The following is a 17,054-nucleotide window of genomic DNA, read 5'->3' on the forward strand; positions in this document are numbered from 1 at the left end:
CATCTTTTATGGTGTGGTCTGCTGGGGCGCAAGCATCTCTGCGGGGGATAGGAAGAGGCTGAACAGACTGATCCGCAGGGCCAGTTCTGTTCTAGGATGCCCCCTGGACCCTGTGGAGGTGGTGAGTGACAGGAGAATGACAGCTAAACTGTCATCCATGTTGGATAATATCTCCCATCCCATGCAGGTAACGTTGACAGCTATGAGCAGCTCCTTTAGTGGGAGACTGCGGCACCCAAGGTGTGGGACAGAGATTCCGTAGGTCTTTCCTCCCCACTGCTGTCAGACTTTACAACAAATCTGTTGGATGAAGTGTACTCTGTATTTCTAGCTGTATCTAGTATGGTTATTATTTTTTAACCCGTTCTTAAGGTATAAATTGTCTATTGTATTGACTTTATTTTATCTCATTGCAATCGATCTTATTGTATTTTAGTGTTTTTCTCCCTCTGCTGCATAACTTTTACTTTTACTTTGCTTTTACTTGGCTGTAAACGAAACAAATTTCCCACTTGTGGGACTAATAAAGGTCATCTTATCTTATCTTATCTTATCTTTTAGAAGAGCATCTGACCCTCAGTGTCAGCTGGGAGAAAACGCTGGCTCTTGAACAAACTTAGTTGAGGACCCCTGCCTTAAAGCATCAGATACAGCCAAGGGAAGGGAAGTGATGTGATGTTAAGTGCAGTTGAAAACCCTTCTCCTACTTCCTCCCAACGGTCATTGTCCCTGACTGTCAGCTAGCCAGGTGACTTCCCTTAGTGTTGCAGGACGTTCTCTGAGGGCAGAGGGAGCCTAGGCCAGCGGAGAAGGCAATGGTTTTTCCAGTCTCTTCTGATCCAGTTCTGGTGATCCTGTGTGGATTGCAGCCTCAGTTTCCTATTCTCAGTGCAGGAGAGACACCTGGTGTAAGCTTCTGCTGCTGGAGCCCACCTGGAGCAGCTGTGGGGTTCAGAGATGCTGTTCTGCAGACTTTGGTGAGAACCAGTGGTCATTGGAGCCTCTATTGTCTTTTTACCATCTAAAAGCAGTCTGAGTTTTCTCTGACACCAAAAAGCCACTTCCATCCACACAACTGCTGTTTTGGGTCCTAACCATCTCCTACTCATCCCGTGACACAGGGATGTCCTGGACAAGAACCTTCTCCAGAGTGTTCAGGACCTCAGACTGGGCTGAAGGTTTACCTTCCAACATGGCAATGACCCTAAGCACAAAGCTAAAATAACAAAGGAGAAGCAACTCCATGAGTGTTCTTGAATGGCCCAGCCAGAGCCCTGACTTAAACCCAATTGAGCATCTCTGGAGAGACCTAAAAATGGCCGTCCACTAACGTTCACCATCCAACCTGACAGAGCTGGAGAGGATCTGCAAGAAGGAATGGCAGAGGATCCCCCAATGCAGGTGTAAGAAACTTGTTGCATCTTTACCAAGAAGACTCATGGCTGTATTGGCTCAAAAGGGAGCTTCTACTAAATACTGAGCAAAGGGTCTGAATAATTAGGACCATGTGATTTTTTCAGTTTTTCTTTTTTAATAACTCTGCAGAAATTTCTAAAATTCAGTGGGTTTTTGTCTATATGGGGTGATGTGTGTACATTAATGAGTTTTTTAGCAAATGGCTGCAACGTAACAAAGAGTGAGAATTGACGGGGTCTGAACACTGTATTTGTTGTCACCAGACCAAGATGCAATGAGGTGCCCCCTCTTGATTGGCTGATTACATATTTGCGCTAACAAGAAATGTAACAGGTAATGAAGTGGCCAATGAGTATGAGCCACGTGAAATTTATTTCTTTGACTCATTTAAATTATAGCTTGTACTTTAAAATGAAAAAGGCGTATTTTCATTGACACTATGATAAAACACATTTCATGTTACTAAACAGCCCTGAAAATTTCACCATAATTATGAGACACTATCTCATTATTATGACTTCGCTAGCTCGTAATAATAAGAATAACTATCAGATATCTCATTAATGTGATATACAAGACATTTTTCGTACACTTGCAGGAATTTGCCTCCGTACAACGAAGCAACCAAAACAAAAATCAACTGGTGAAATAGAACAACTCGTCTAAAAGGTGTATTTAGGTGACTAAGTTCTTGGCTGTTGAAGAAGTTACTTGAAATGTGATGTTAAAGCCACAGTGAGAGATCCATTTGTAGGCAACAGTAGCTCAACAGGTTGGTCGTCCAGTAATCGGAAGGTTGCAGGTTCCCGGCTCCGGACAGAGAATTCTGCTGTTGTGTCCTTGGGCAAGGCAATTAACCCACCTTGTCTGCTGGTGGTGGTCGGAGGGACCGGTGGCGCCTGTGCTCGGCAGCTTTGCCTCTGTCAGTGTGCCCTAGGGCAGCTGTGGCTACATAGTAGCTCATCCCCACCATTGTGTGAAAGGATGAATGCTTAAGACTCACCTTTCTACCATAGATTTTAACTGATATCTGTTTTTAGCCGCATTGCTTGTTTTGTTTTTATTTTATTATTTATATTTTACCAATTCTGTTCATAACCTTTATGGACAGGATTTCTAGGCGCAGCCAAGGTGTGGAGGGCATCCATTTTGGTGGCCTGAGGATCAGGTCTCTGCTATTAGCAGATGATGTGGTCCTGTTGGCTTCATCAGAACGTGATCTTCAGCTTTCTCTGGAGCGGTTCGCAGTCGAAAATGAAGCAGCTGGGATGAGAATCAGCTCCTCTAAATCTGAGACCATGGTCTTGATTTGGAAAAGGTAGAATGCCTTCTCTGGGTCAGGGATGAGGTCCTGCCCCAAGGGGAGGAGTTTAAGTATCTCGGGGTCTTGTTCACGAGTGAGGGAAAACTGGAGCGTAAGATCGATAGGCAGATTGGTGCTGCATCTGCAGTGATGCGGGTGTTGTACCGGTCTGTCGTGGTGAAGAGAGAGCTGAGTCAGAAGGCGAAGCTCTCGATTTACTGGTCGATCTACGTTCCTACCCTCACCTATGGTCATGAGCTTTGGGTAGTGACCGAAAGAACGAGATCGAGGATACAAGCAGCCGAAATGAGTTTTCTCCAAAGAGTGGCTGGGCTCTCCCTTAAAGATAGGGTGAGAAGCTTGGTCATTTGGGAGGGGCTCTGAGTAGACCCGCTGCTCCTCCACATCGAGAGGAGCCAGTTGAGGTGGCTCGGGCATCTGGTCAGGATGCCTCCTGGACGCCTCCCTGGTGAGGTTTTCTGGGCACGTCCAACCGGGAGGAGACCTTAAGGTAGACCCAGGACACGGTGGAGGGACTATGTCTCTCACTTGGCCTGGGAACGCCTTGGGGTTCCCCCAGAGGAGCTGGCCCAAGTGGCTGGGGAGAGGGAAGTCTGGGCTTCTCGCCTTAGGCTACTGCCCCGCGACCCGACTCCGGATAAGCGGATGAAAATGGATGGATGGATGGATTTATATTTTAGTTTTATTAGACATTTATGTCTTAGTTTTTTTACTATCTTTTAATCACTTTTTTTTAGTTATTTTACTATCCATAATAGCTTTTATTATTTTTTATGTTACTTATTTGTTCATGCCAGTGTTTTCCTCTGTGTAGCCCTCTGCCTCGGGGTGGTGGTCGACTGTGGCGGCCTGGGCGCACCTTGGGGAGTGCTTAGGCGGGGGGGGGGGGGGGGGGGGGGGGTTTGCTCTACCTCCCTGGGATCCCTGGGCTGGTGCCTTTGCTGCTGCCATCGACTGACTACTACCGAGGCAGATGGCTCATCTGATGGCGTGTCATTCGTTACCTTACCCATCTGAACTCAGTCTAGTGTTCACTTATATTTTATTTTTTTAAGTTTTGTGTGTTCATGTGTGTGTGTGCATGTGTTCTTTAAGAAATGGGTTGTGGGATTTTGGGGGGAGTGCAAGTGTCATAATTATTTTTGGGGAAATGATGGGATTATGCCCTGCGATGGACTGGCTCTCTGTCCAGGGTGTACCCTGCCTGATTGCCCATTGACAGCTGGAGATAGGCACCATTTTATCTATGAACTGATTTTTTTATATCTTAAAAATTCAAATTTAAAATAAAACCACACCCTCTATGCAGCTTTAATGTATTTATTCAGCGGAGTTTAAAATTGTCACAATGTAGACAATAATCCTGATTGCTGATAAACAATCAAAACTACAGAATTTGTGCACAAACGTAATGATCCTACAGACTGGCTAAACCACAGACATTTCCTGTATCATCACAAAGCTGTAACCACATGACAAGTAATTGAAAATAAAAGAAAATATGTTAAATATTCTCAAAAACTAGTTCATACAAAGTGAGTCATGATGTCAGTGCTATTTGTTGGTAGAAATAGTCTGGAAATGCATTTTCATTATTGTAAAGTGGTATAAAAATGGTGGATCAGAGGCACAGGATACAAGCACTGAAGTGCTCAGCAGAACTCATGAGTAAGGAGCTCAGCTCATCTGCTGGTAGTGTTTGTAACAGGCGTTAGAGGTAAACTGACTCTGAAGAACCTAGAGGCTCTTCATGTTGGTTTCTCAGCGGGTCACGTGCTAAATACTAAAAATAAACAAATCATTGGCTGGTCCATGGAACTTGGCATCTGGTGTGAAACCTTGGCAAACTGGTCCCAACGTCACAGTGGAAGGGCTTTGTTTTACAAGTCCATGTCCTGATCACTGACACTCTGCCGTAAATATTCTTCATAGAGCTTTTTCTACAGAAACAAATGAAATCATTAAAACCAGAAGTGTTCATTTCGTGTCAGAAACACTTCAGACTCAGATACGCTACCTTTTTGGTCTTGATCACATCCTGGACATACTCCAGTTTTTCCTGGAGTTGCCTTTTCTGTTTGCCTGAAAGAGTCGGATGAGTCCTGCCAAGAATCAAAGTAATCAGAGATGATCTCCTGTGCCAGTCAGTGGAACAAACCAGTTATTTACTAATGGCGCTTGCACATTCAAGTCGGCACGGCCCCAAAAAGGTATCAAACGGCACTGGAATTTGGTTTCACACACAGGTCAGATTTATGTTTTCGGTGTAGAGGCGACTCTTTTTCTCAGACCTTCTCCCCAGCAGTCAGACTGGGACCGAGGCGACACTATGGACCGACTGGCCGGCTGTAATCACACCTACCGCCTCCGATCTGCGAGAAGAATGAGCCAGCGGGGGAGGGGTTCCCGCATGCGCGATTCATTTTCATGCTGGATGCTGTTGAGTAAACATCTGTCTGTAGCACGGAGCTGCCGATCAGTGTGGGAACGGGAGAAGAGAATAGCTCTGTGTGTGTGTGTGTGTGTGTGTGCGCGCCTTTTCTCCGCACTGGAGCCCTTGCCCTGGCGAGCAGACAGCTGCTCAGGGGAGAAATCAGTGTGTGTGTATGTGTCACAAGATTATGAGGACACACACAGCAAATTAATAAAATAATGTGGTTCCGAGTCTCCAAAAGCAACACAGTTCATGCCCGCCTTTGTTTACCTTATAATAATGGAGGACACCGCGAACTGAGACCGCGGTATTAAGCACCGCCCACAGGCTCGGGGATTTCCGCATTCCTGAGAAGTCCCTTGGATTCATGAACACTACAACGCCCGTTCTAGACCGAACTCACGCCATCCAGCCTGACCAAATCCCGACCGTGCCAACGCTAATGTGTAAGCGCCATAAGATTCTGCTGCTGACCAGCCAGTCACCAAGTGGTGCTCTCTAAAACGGTTTTTAATTTGAGCAGCATCCATGTCAAGAGTCCAGATCTACCCCAACATTTTTACTGGTCATGTGGATCTGTTTATTTAACTTTATTTACACGGTGATATATCCACCAGAACATGGACTGTAGCTTTAGATAACTTAACAGAGAAAAGGTCTAACAGGATGTTCTCTTACGGACTTAAACAACACATATGACTTTTTCTTAAAGCAACACTAATAAGTTTTTAATACTTATTTTCTAACTGGTTTCAGGGATTATTGAGGTAAATTTTACCAACTTCAGATTCAACAGCCCTCTGCTGACCAAAAACCACTACAGTTTTGTAGCACGGATGCCTGCTTTACAGCTGTTAGCTGTTCACAGTGACAGTAGCTAATGTAAAGGCTAGCAGTTAGCTTTTTCAGTTTGCTGGCCATCTGTAAAAAGCACAAGAAGAAATTTTGCTTTTTTTGGCCAGGGTATCTGCAGGTTTAAGGGAGCCAAATTTAAGACTTTTTAAGACCTTTTTTAAGACCACTTTGACCAAATTTAAGCTATTTTTAAAATTAAATTTAAGCTATAATTTCCAGCTATTGCCTGGAACCGGTGCTAACCACGTCGAAAACGTGGGATTAGCCATCCAGTTACCATTAAACTTGCACTTCCCCATGGCGCAAGCTCCCACTAGCTTAACCAGCTAATGTGCTCATCTAAAAGTAGCCCCCTTTCACAACCAACTGAACGTGTACAGTTCCGCTTACGCCAATATCGTACACAAAAAATGCTGAACACAAACTAGAAATTCACGAAAATTTTATAGAAATAAAAGAATCTTGTTTATTGGGTCTTTGGTAATTTAAGACCTTTGGAAACTGGATTTAAGGATTATTTGTCATTTTTAAGGATTTTCAAGGCCTTAAGTTTGGAAAAGCAAATTTAAGACTTTTTAAGGACCCGCGGATACCCTGTTGGCATTGTCGTGGAGCCTGGAAGTAAAGGAGAGAGAGTAATGTCTTTGGGTGAAGCAAACAGCTGAAACCAGAGTGAACAACAACGTAGCCTACACTCGTTTGAGGAAGATAAAAGAGGCTACGTAATCACAGACTGATGATGACCTGGCTTTGTTGCTACTGGACTTGTAAGTAATATTCTTTTATCCACCTATGTGGATCTTTTTACTTTGTGGCTCCTGTTAGCTTTAGCTTGTTAGCGCTAGCTACAGGCTGCTGCAGGGTTGTTAGACAGCTGTGATTCTGCTTTCAACCAGTAGAAGGGAGAAGCAGGAAACATCAAGAGGTGTAAACTTGTAAAGCACATTTTTTTATATGTAAAGCACATTTTTTTATATGCGAGAGAATGAGTGAAAAGCTTTTCTCTGAAGACCCTAATAGAGTAAAATTCCCTACTTAGTAAACTAATATGGCATCATCCTGAAGTCGGCTAGACCAGAAGGTCTTCTAAAACATTGAGTGTTGACAGACTTCAAGCCTCCAGTGTTAAATTTAAGATAATTTTATTTACATAATGAACATTAGATTTTATTTGAGCCATAATAATTTAGTTGTTCATTGATTTGAATCATCAAACACATCACATTAACATAAACTCAAACTCAGATGATGCATTTTCACTACTTGTTACAAGAGTGAATACAAGCAACATTTGATGCACAGGGGCTAAGCTAGGGAAGCCGATAAATACCTAAAATAAATAACGTGCTGAAAATTCGGTCCTACCTGAAGGAGAAGTGCGCGATGACGAGCAGAAGGAAGGACAGAAGGACCAGACCTCCACAGCCATAAAGCTGCTGCTCCCCAGACAAGGTGTCAAATATTCTCACTACGGGAGTCTGAATGATGACAGAAGCGAGCATGATTTATATTTAGGTTTTAAACAACACGACTATGGAGGATGCACCCACTTGGACACTCACCAGGTAGAGGGATAGTGCCTCAGTTCCCTGATGGCCCAACGCCATCTCCAGAAGCTCCTGGGACATGGAGCCCAGAACCAGCAGGGCCAACAGGGCCAGTGGGACGCTGAAACCCAGCAGAGTCAGGAAGCAGCTCTTACAGCGTGCACGTCGGTTATCAAAAGTGGTCTGTCTGTGTGATCACAAGGTCAAAGTTACGCTCTGCCGGCATCACTTCTCCCTTAGAAACTGTTTCATTAGAAACGATGGATATTTATCTGAGTTCTGACTAGGATATGAATTATGATAAGCTTGTTTCACCTATCTGTGCTGAGCTTATCTGTGATGGCCTCACTGATGAGCTCACAGTCCCTCTCCAGAGAGTTGAGTGTATTCTGGACCGTCTGGTTGATGGTTTTCTCGATGGTACGACAAACTTCCTCGATCTGGTTCACACAGCGGCTGGGCTGAACACAGGAACACATAAAAAAATTTTTTTTTTTTTATCAGTCAGGGAAATTAAACCATCTGGGTGTCTGACACACAAGAGATGAACTCCCACCTTGTTTGGATTGGGGATGTAGATAGTGGGCATGTCAAAGCCACACTTGTTGAGTCCTGGTCGCTTGCAGAGCTCCTGCACAATCTGCATCATCACCCTCTGAAACGCATAAACAGAAATGAGCCGTGTTTTCTCTTATTAGACATTTCTTATTCAGTTGTGAGCAGAAAAGCATCAAAATACACAACTATTACCCTAACGTCACATTTCAGTTTACCTGTCTGTCCGACTCTCCGCCGGCTTCGTCAGCTTTGCTCAGAAAAAACCGCAGCCGATCACTGTGTTTTTCATTCAGGCTTTCAACGATGTTCAGGGTGCGCTTGCACAAAGCTTGACCCATGGGGTCAAAGAAGACCAGGATAAGGTCACAGAGATCCCCTGAAAGTGAACACCAATAACGTTAAACTGATAAACATTTGTAATAGTTCCTTGTTAAAAAGCAGAAACCGAAAGTAAGTTTCAGCTGAAGTGAAGCTCGTCTTTCAAAGGCAAAACTCTGCTTGCATCCAGGTGTATAAAAACACACGTGTGTTTTATTAGTTAAACTTTGAAAAGTTTATTAGATAAAACTCAAAAGTTCATTGTAATGTCAACATTAGAACATGTAAAAGGAAAGAAAAGCAACTCACCCAGCCACAGGATGACCTCGTCCACATCAAACGGATATTTCATGTCGCCGTCCACCAAACCCGGAGAATCGACAAATGTCACCAAGCTGAAACGTTTCTGCCGAGATGTGCAGATCTCTGTGCTCAGATACTCTGTAACACCTAGACATTTATTTAGAAAGGATCAGAGAAGGAAACAAAAAATAAAACAGGAAAGGACATTAAACCTAAAACGGATTCATACCAAAAGTTAAACATCGGACAATCAAGCAGGAAATAGTCTGGTGCTAAGTCAAATAATCGTTTTATCCTCAGAGTTCCACAAGTTCCCATAATTAGGAAAAGAACAAATTTGATCAAGTTTAGGATAATTGAGACTTCTCGAGGTTAAGAGTAGACATTACATTTCTTTTTGTAAAGGTGAAACTGCAAATCCGCAAACAGGAAATTCCAGGCTGTTCTCACCTTTAAATTCCTGCAGTGGCTTGAAATGTGGATACAGATGAAGTGTTGCATTCCCCTAAAAAAAGAAACATTTGTCAGATCTTGATTAAAACAGATGTCCAGAACCACAAACAATGAAATCGAGTCAAAAAGCCTCAATGTTTACATGATTTGTGAAGGAAATATACAATTTTGGACATAAAATAACCACTGTTGGGGGACAAAAAGATGCATATTCAGACTTTTCGTGTTCACTTTAGGACCGGTAATATTTCTATTTGACAAAGGTATCGGGCCACAGCGCTCACCGTGAGAGATTCTCTTTTACGGCCACTCGTGATGAAGCTGAAGCCCTGCGTCTCGATGGCCACCCCAGTGCGCTGGATGTGTTCCTCCACATACCTGACCAAGATAATCACAAAAACTTAATTAATTAAAACAACAAATAAATCATAAATAAACTAAACGAACGTTTGGGGAATTCCGTTTACCAGAACCACGGACACGACCAAAAGCTTAGCACAGTGACCCTCAACTTCTTTCCCAGAGGGCCAGCGTGTTTTACCGTTTCCCCTGCTTCAACACACCTGGCTTTAACCAACAGGTGATTAACAACCTTCTGCAAAGCTTGATGAGCTGCTGAACATATGAATCAGTGTATCGATTAGGGAAACAACTAAAACATGATGGATACCAGCTTTCGGGGAAGGGAGTTGGGGATCACTGGTTTAGGGGGACAGCGAGCCTTTATCCATGCAGCAGATTACCAGTTTATGAAGGAACTTTTTCCAGCAGAGTGGTTGCCCATCAGCATCACTGTGATCTTTTTCCTGGGTGGTAGCAGCTTCACACCTACTGATTCTGCTACTATAATCAACCCTGGGGGCAGGAAAGAGAAGAAATCAGAATACTCAGCCTTAATTCAATACTAGTTTGATAAATTAAGCTGAAAAATGAATGAATTACAGATCTGGTGAGGCTTTGGGTTAAAACTCGGTACGTTAAAAGCCACATTACTATGCCCAACTCCTGCTGAGTCATAATAAATTATAATAAAGCAGATAATTTACCGGTGTTATAGCAAAATCTGTGACCTGGCGTAATCTGTGACTGTGGGGGGCGCTAATGACTTACAACGACAGAAGAAGAAGAGCGCTTACGTAAACTGCGTAACAATTGTTCCAGCGGAGATTTTTTCTTCTAGCGTTTGATTAATGTCGCAGTGACAGAAAATGTTTTTTATGTTGAATAAAAAAAAAATGCTGAACTTTCTAACGGATCACGTGTGTTGTTGGACTTTCAAAACGTTTTTTTGGTTTTTTTTCTCTTGCGTCCTTACAGCAGCGCCTTGCCTGGAAAACAGACGAGAGCACACGGACAGATTTCCCTACATGTAGATCGCAGGTGATGATGGATGAAGATATCGCATTAGCGTTCATACTTGTTTAATGTTTTATTTTAATTCTGGTGCCTGTTAGCAACTGAAACACATCCTCACATGCTTGTGGATATCATATATTGAAGACATGACTGTAATAATAAGTAAAGGTTATCAGCTGTAGGTTTAGTGTGTTCATAGGAAACGTGACAAAATAACACAAATCACATTTCTCTTCATGGCCTATATAGTTGTCATCATCAACGTTACATGTTTTTTAGAATGCATGTGACCAACTAACGTTTCTCATTCTACCACCGGATGTCTGGATCAAAATGTGAACCAATCAGATCTTAGATCAGGTGAGAGCCAGGCGTTTCCCGTCATCCCGTGGGTTTTGCAGCCAGTGGAGAGCAACTGCAGCGCCTTGCTCCAAAATCTGCGGCCGCCTTTTTTTTCAATATAACTTTATTTAGCACATTTTGAACATACAATTGTAAGACATGGAACACAAAGTATACCATTGTGGTATTACAACGAAGAACGACAGAAATGATGGAGACATGGAGAAAAAAATAAAAATAAAAAAAGAAAGGTTTGGAAGAGGTCAAGCCAATCGAACAGTTTCAGATGGTTACAAATGTTAACAGACTTAAGAGCCTTGGTGTTTTTTGATGAGGAGATCGTCCTTATAAATTGTTCAAGTTCCATTTTTAATACAAGAAGTTCAGGTTTTCTGCCAAGGACTTTGCTTTTGTGTATGTGAAATTTAGCCAAAAATAAAAACATATTTATGAAGAAGAAAGCATCATTGTCCTTGTTTTTAAAATTATGAAGACCAAAAATAACATCTTTGTAGTATAGTTGAAAGTTAGGGAGAACAGAGTCATTAATAAACTTGTGGAAGTCCTTCCAGAATTTACTTGCAAATTTACATGACCAGAACAAGTGAGAAGCTGTTTCAGGTTGCTCTTGACAAAAGGTACAATTTAAATTTATATCAGCTATAAATTTTGACAAATATTGTTTGGTAGGGTAAAACTTGTGAATCAATTTAAATGTTATCTCTTTAACTTTGTTCGTTAAAAGAAATTTTTGTGGTAAGGTCCAAACTTTTTTCCATTCAATATCTGTTACAAAATTAGCCCAATAAGATATGGTTGATGGAACAGAAATCACTGTATCCTGAAAGAGAGTTCTTATTTTGTTATTCACCGACTTATGCGAGGAAAAACAAACGTTGCCAAGAGAAGAATGTAACACATCCGGGCGACTGACTGATAGTGGAGCGCTGTGTGAGCATCTGAACAACATGGACAGACCGGATGGGATGGCATCAAACACTATTGAGAATTCTCTAGGCGTTATTGGTATATTGTATTTCCTAAGGAATTCAGAGTAATTGTATAAAAGCCTTTTTTCATCAAATAACTGGCCAACCAAGATGATTCCATTATTAAACCAGTTATTTAAAAAATAGTTTTATTTTTATAAATAATATTGCAGTTATTCCAAATAAAACAGTTTTGCGGGGAGAAGTTGTGTTTGTAAATCAGTGCCCACGCCAAAAGAATTTGTTGATGGAAGTGAGAAAGTTTTAGTGGTATTTTGGGAATACTGTAATTGATCTGCGGCCGCCTTGATGTCAGGAGTTTATCGTTGCCTACGTATGCATGACGTCAGAGCAAGTCCGCGTCAAGACGGACACAAATCACCGGCAAGCACTGCGCACCCGGTGATCTAATCTGCGCAGAACTGGCTCATCTCGAACACAGCCACTGTCACCCTCACTGTTACCCAGAAAATGAGAAATAGTCATTCGCGCCCCCCGCAGTCGCAGATTACGCTAAATCACAGATTTTGCGGTAACACCGGGATTAAATTTGATCTAATGCAACGTCAGCCAAAACTCTAAATCTGTGTTAGCAAACTTAGCTAACGCTTAGCCGCACGAACCCCGTCCTGGTTAGTTAGCTGGCATAACTTCAGGTAGACAAAACCCTCAAATGTGTTTTAAAGAAGGGTTGGATAGAATGGTTTCAGTAATTAGGCTCACCGCTGTCAGAGTCCGTGTATATCTGGTGAATGTCCCGCAAAATGCGCTCGTCACAAGAGACACCGCCAGCTATGGAGTCAGCGTTAGCAGCACTGCGGTTCTTCACTTTCCCCGACATGGTGACCCAGCGGTGTGGTCAAAGAATTTAGAAATAAAATGTAGTAGAGCCGTTTGAGGTCCAGAAGCAACCGGTTAGTCCGTTTGAATAACCCCGGTGCTAGCTCGGCGGTGAGACGTATTTGAGCCACGTCGCCAGCTATGACGTTTTAGTTCCACGGGCTTCTGGGTAATGTAGTATTTTGTTTGAATAATGCAAAACCGTGATTCTGGGTCCCTGAATTAAATGTAATTGACAAATAGTGAACTCGGGATTGTCTAAAAGAAAATACTTAGTAAAACGTTTGTTTGAATTCCAGCTGCAACCTTTCTGCATGGAGTTAGTATGTTTCCCACGCACATGCATGAGTTTCCTCGGTTCTCCGGTTTCCTCCCACAGCCCACAGACCAAAAATCTGCATGTCAGGTTTGAATTGTAAATCACTCTGAATAAAAGCATCTGCAAAACAAATAAACATAAAACGTTTCATCTTGTCAAATAAAAATGGGGTCTTAAGAAACAAAACAGCATATGGATAAATTCAATAGGATATGTTTATTTATATATTTTTTATTGACATGACACAAAATTTGTACATCAGACATTAATGTAGCTTGTGACCAAGTGAGACATTTAATGAGTCGGTTACTTTTCACAGAGAAAATGTTTAAATCATTGTTCAACAAACTCAGGCATTAAAATTATCTATAACTTCACATAATCTCAAAGAAAGCAGGTTATGAAGCATTTTGGTGTCAGCTATTTCGGTGCAAGACTAGTAAACATCACTTATCAAATAAAGAGAAGGTAAACCATCAACACAATTCAGTATAGAATTATAAAGCTGTTCTATTTTTATTTTATTTCGTTTGAAATAAAATCCCTTAAAGTCGAGAAGATAAAGGATTCTGACTGAGATAATAGCCGCTCACACACCACCATCTGCACAGGGAACACCCTCTGTTCCCACAACAACAAATGCTATTAGTGCTTGTGCAGAAAATGCTCCAGTGGGGGTGAAGAGAAGCTTTCATGCAAAAACTTAAAGAGCATCAGAAAAAAGGACTTGCTCAATCATCGGTGTCGTGGTCAGCGCTTGAGTTTTGTAAAAGATGTGACCTGAGATGTGATGAGAGCAAAAACAGAAGGCAGGATTGATTTGCGGTGCCTTCTAAGAACTGGCACTAATTTAATTAGGGCTTTCTAGTAAGAGGTTCAAACTTCATGAACCCAATTACAGAGATTCCTCCCTTCTTCTCGTAGGAGCAGCTTTACCAATCAAATGAGCAAACTGGCCTAAAGAAAAACATGTAAAAGAAAAAATTTGAATTGTTCAGTGTTTGTGGCAGTAATTATGAAGAATATATGCAGCTGAATGGCATGCATCAATGTGAGCAGAGGAGAGGGAAAACAGCCTGTTAGAACTAACCACGGACGTTTTGACTTCTCCTGTGGGCTTCTTCAGAGCTAGCCACTGTTGGCGGCGTTACTTCCTTCTCCATTTACCCGCGGGCAGCAGAGGACAGTGTCACCCTCTGCTGCCCGCTCTCTCCTCAAAAATGACACAGTCCCATGCGTGATCCAATGTGTAGACCCCCTCGTCTTCGTTCATGGTTGTGTGTCCACGTCTACTTATTTCTATAGCATCCTTAATCCAGCTTTTGTAATTTTGTTATTACCAGTCCATGATATGGTTTCCCCTTGTGCAGGGGTCTGTTATGGCTCATTTCTTTATTATACTTTTTGCTTCTTGCTTCGCTGATCTGGTGTTTCTTCCACTTGTTTCTTTCTTATTGTTTTCTATGTTCTATTGTTCGTGTTGAGTTGTCGTTCGGGTTTACTGCAGCGTTTGCATGGGATTTCATAAATGTCTCCATATTTATGTCCTGCTGATATATTGTCCCTTGGATGTTCTACTCTTTTTTAACTGTTGTGTGCGGTTTTGTTGGTGTGTTTATGTTATGTGTTTTTTTTTCATTGTTGCTCTTACTTTTTCTGTAATGCCTTTGATGTATGGAAGGGTTATCACTGGTTCTGGTTCTTGTTTTTCTGGTTCTTTGTTTTGGTTATTCTTTTCTTTCTGTTGTTGTTTTCCTTTGTTTATTGCCCATGTCGGTTATCCGCAGGTCTTTAAAGCTTTTTGTATATGTTGGTCCTCTTGTTTACGGCCTCGTACTTTTGATTTTATATTTTCCATTGGTATAACATACTGAATACGGACATTTTAGGGTGTTCAGATCTCTATAATAAATATTGGTATGTGTGTGTTTTCTGTATGTGTTTATATTCAGGGTCCTGTCTTTTTGTCTGCTTATTTTCATGTCCATGAAGGCTATGCTGCCTTCTATTTTTTCCTCATATGTATATTTTATGTTTTTGTGTTGTCGAGGTTGTTCAGGTGTTCTATAGTGTCTCCGTTTGTCCTTTTAGTAGGATTAGTATGTCGTCCACGTAGCATTTCCATAATTTTATTTTGCAGTTTGGGGGCAGTGGCTTTTTGTTTCACGTAGATCCTCCAATCAGTTTCCCTCTGGGATTAATAAAGTATTTTTGAATTTGAATTGAATGAAAAACTCACAAGGGTGGCTGATAACAGGTTATCCATGGCAAAGCCTTCCAGTTGTTTGTATATTGTTCCGTCATATGTGAAGTAAGTGGAGTTTTCTACCAGTCGTGCTATGTCGTCTGCTGTGAGTTTTGTTCTTTAGTGTAAAGTTTTGTCCTGTCTGACTCTGTTAACTACTATGTGGATGTTTTTTTTGAGTTGGTGTTTTTGTGAACAGGGATCAGAATCAGAATCAACTTTGTTGCCAATGCCCCCGCGTCCTGAAGCATAGAAATTTGTCTCCGCAGTACAGCCTGTCCAAGGTTACACACAAACATGTAGAACAAAGCAGATCGACCACAAGAGCGGCCATCAAGGCGATGCAACGTCGTGTGAGATGAGGATGTCGTTATCTTCTATTGTAATCGTTTTTAGTTCTTTTGCCAGTTCTGTGCTGTTTTTGCAATCTTGATCTGTGTTACCTATTGGTGGGCTGATGATTTATTTTGCCATATTGTATGTTGGTGTACCTGATGCTGTCAGTGTCTATTATTGGTCTAAGCGGGGTGTTCTGTTTGTGCACTTTTGGGGTTCCATAGATTCTTGAGGTTATGTTTGCTGTTGGAATCCAGTGTTTGTGACATTAAACAGAGAAGGAAGTGACGCCACCAACAGCGGCTAGCTCTGAAGAAGATTGCAGGAGTGGTCGAAACTGTCGGCAGAAAAGGTAAAACAACCCTTTTCTGTGTTTAAAAAATAACCAATTAATGCAATCAGAAGAAACACAGAATGAACGCCCAAAAGATTTTAAATAATAAATAACCACAGACATTTATACGTAGACGCCCCGTGGATTGGAGCTGCTGTAGTGACTGGCGGCCATCTTCGATGGGTCTCCATTCGCTCCCCTTTCTACTGAGGAAGGTAATTACCCAACTAAAAAACACATTTTATCAAGCTTTTTCACAAAATCAAACACATGGTATGGCATGATAATTAAAATATAAACATAATTAAACAAACTCATTTTAAAAAATTTCATATAAATTCTCATCAGGTCGGCTAAAAAAAGTCAATAATAATGATGAATGATGACCTGCACTTGTATAGCACCTTTCAGGGTCAGAGCACTCCAAAGAGCTTTACACTACAGTGCATCATTCATTCATCCATTCACAAACACACTGATGGTGATGAGCTAGAATGCAGCCACAGCTGCCCTGGGGCGCACTGATGGAGGCGAGGCTGCTGAGCACAGGCGCCATCAGTCCCTCCGACCACCACCAGCAGGCAAGGTGGGTTAAGTGTCTTTAACCTTCCGATTACTGGAGAACCCGCTCTACCTACTGAGCTGCTGTAATAAATCCCACATGATCTGTTTTCAATAGCACGCTGGTTGCTGCAACCGTAAGCTGCACAAAAACGGGCATAGTTGCCCACTCTGCATTGACTTTGGAGAGTGAGGAGACCCATCCAAAATGGAGGCGACACTACGCTTTCCAGCACCCAATGGGGCGTCTACATCTTCATGTCTATGAGCCTGACAGCTTCGTCCACCATTTTTACTCTGTCTCAACACCACTAAACTGCAGAGTGACTGATTTATTCTTGTAGCTTCATGTATACTCAGAGGAACGCTGTATATATCATATATAGGCTTTATATATAGGGATCGTATACAGTAATCCCTCGCTACTTCGCGGTTCGTTCATCGCGGATTCGCTGCTTCGCGGATTTTCTCTTTGGAGCATTTTTCAGGGGGAATTCGCAGATTTGCGGTATTTTTCACTGATT

At 42.0% G+C, this 17,054-nt stretch overlaps 1 protein-coding gene across 1 annotated transcript; it reads right to left on the reverse strand.

Moving 5' to 3' along the window:
• Positions 1 to 4,044: 4,044 nt before the first annotated feature.
• si:ch211-11k18.4 (uncharacterized) lies at positions 4,045 to 12,869 on the reverse strand. Its single transcript, XM_015945942.3, has 12 exons — positions 12,619 to 12,869; positions 9,952 to 10,063; positions 9,493 to 9,586; positions 9,206 to 9,260; positions 8,762 to 8,902; positions 8,350 to 8,510; positions 8,133 to 8,231; positions 7,892 to 8,037; positions 7,592 to 7,763; positions 7,395 to 7,507; positions 4,758 to 4,842; positions 4,045 to 4,680 (listed from the first exon to the last, which is right to left on the reverse strand). The coding sequence occupies exons 1-12, from the start codon at positions 12,734 to 12,736 to the stop codon at positions 4,621 to 4,623; spliced, it is 1,356 nt and encodes a 451-aa protein (XP_015801428.3). The 5' UTR covers positions 12,737 to 12,869; the 3' UTR covers positions 4,045 to 4,620.
• Positions 12,870 to 17,054: the final 4,185 nt, after the last annotated feature.

The sequence above is a fragment of the Nothobranchius furzeri genome, chromosome 12, assembly GCF_043380555.1.
Source record: "Nothobranchius furzeri strain GRZ-AD chromosome 12, NfurGRZ-RIMD1, whole genome shotgun sequence".
NCBI lineage: Eukaryota > Metazoa > Chordata > Actinopteri > Cyprinodontiformes > Nothobranchiidae > Nothobranchius > Nothobranchius furzeri.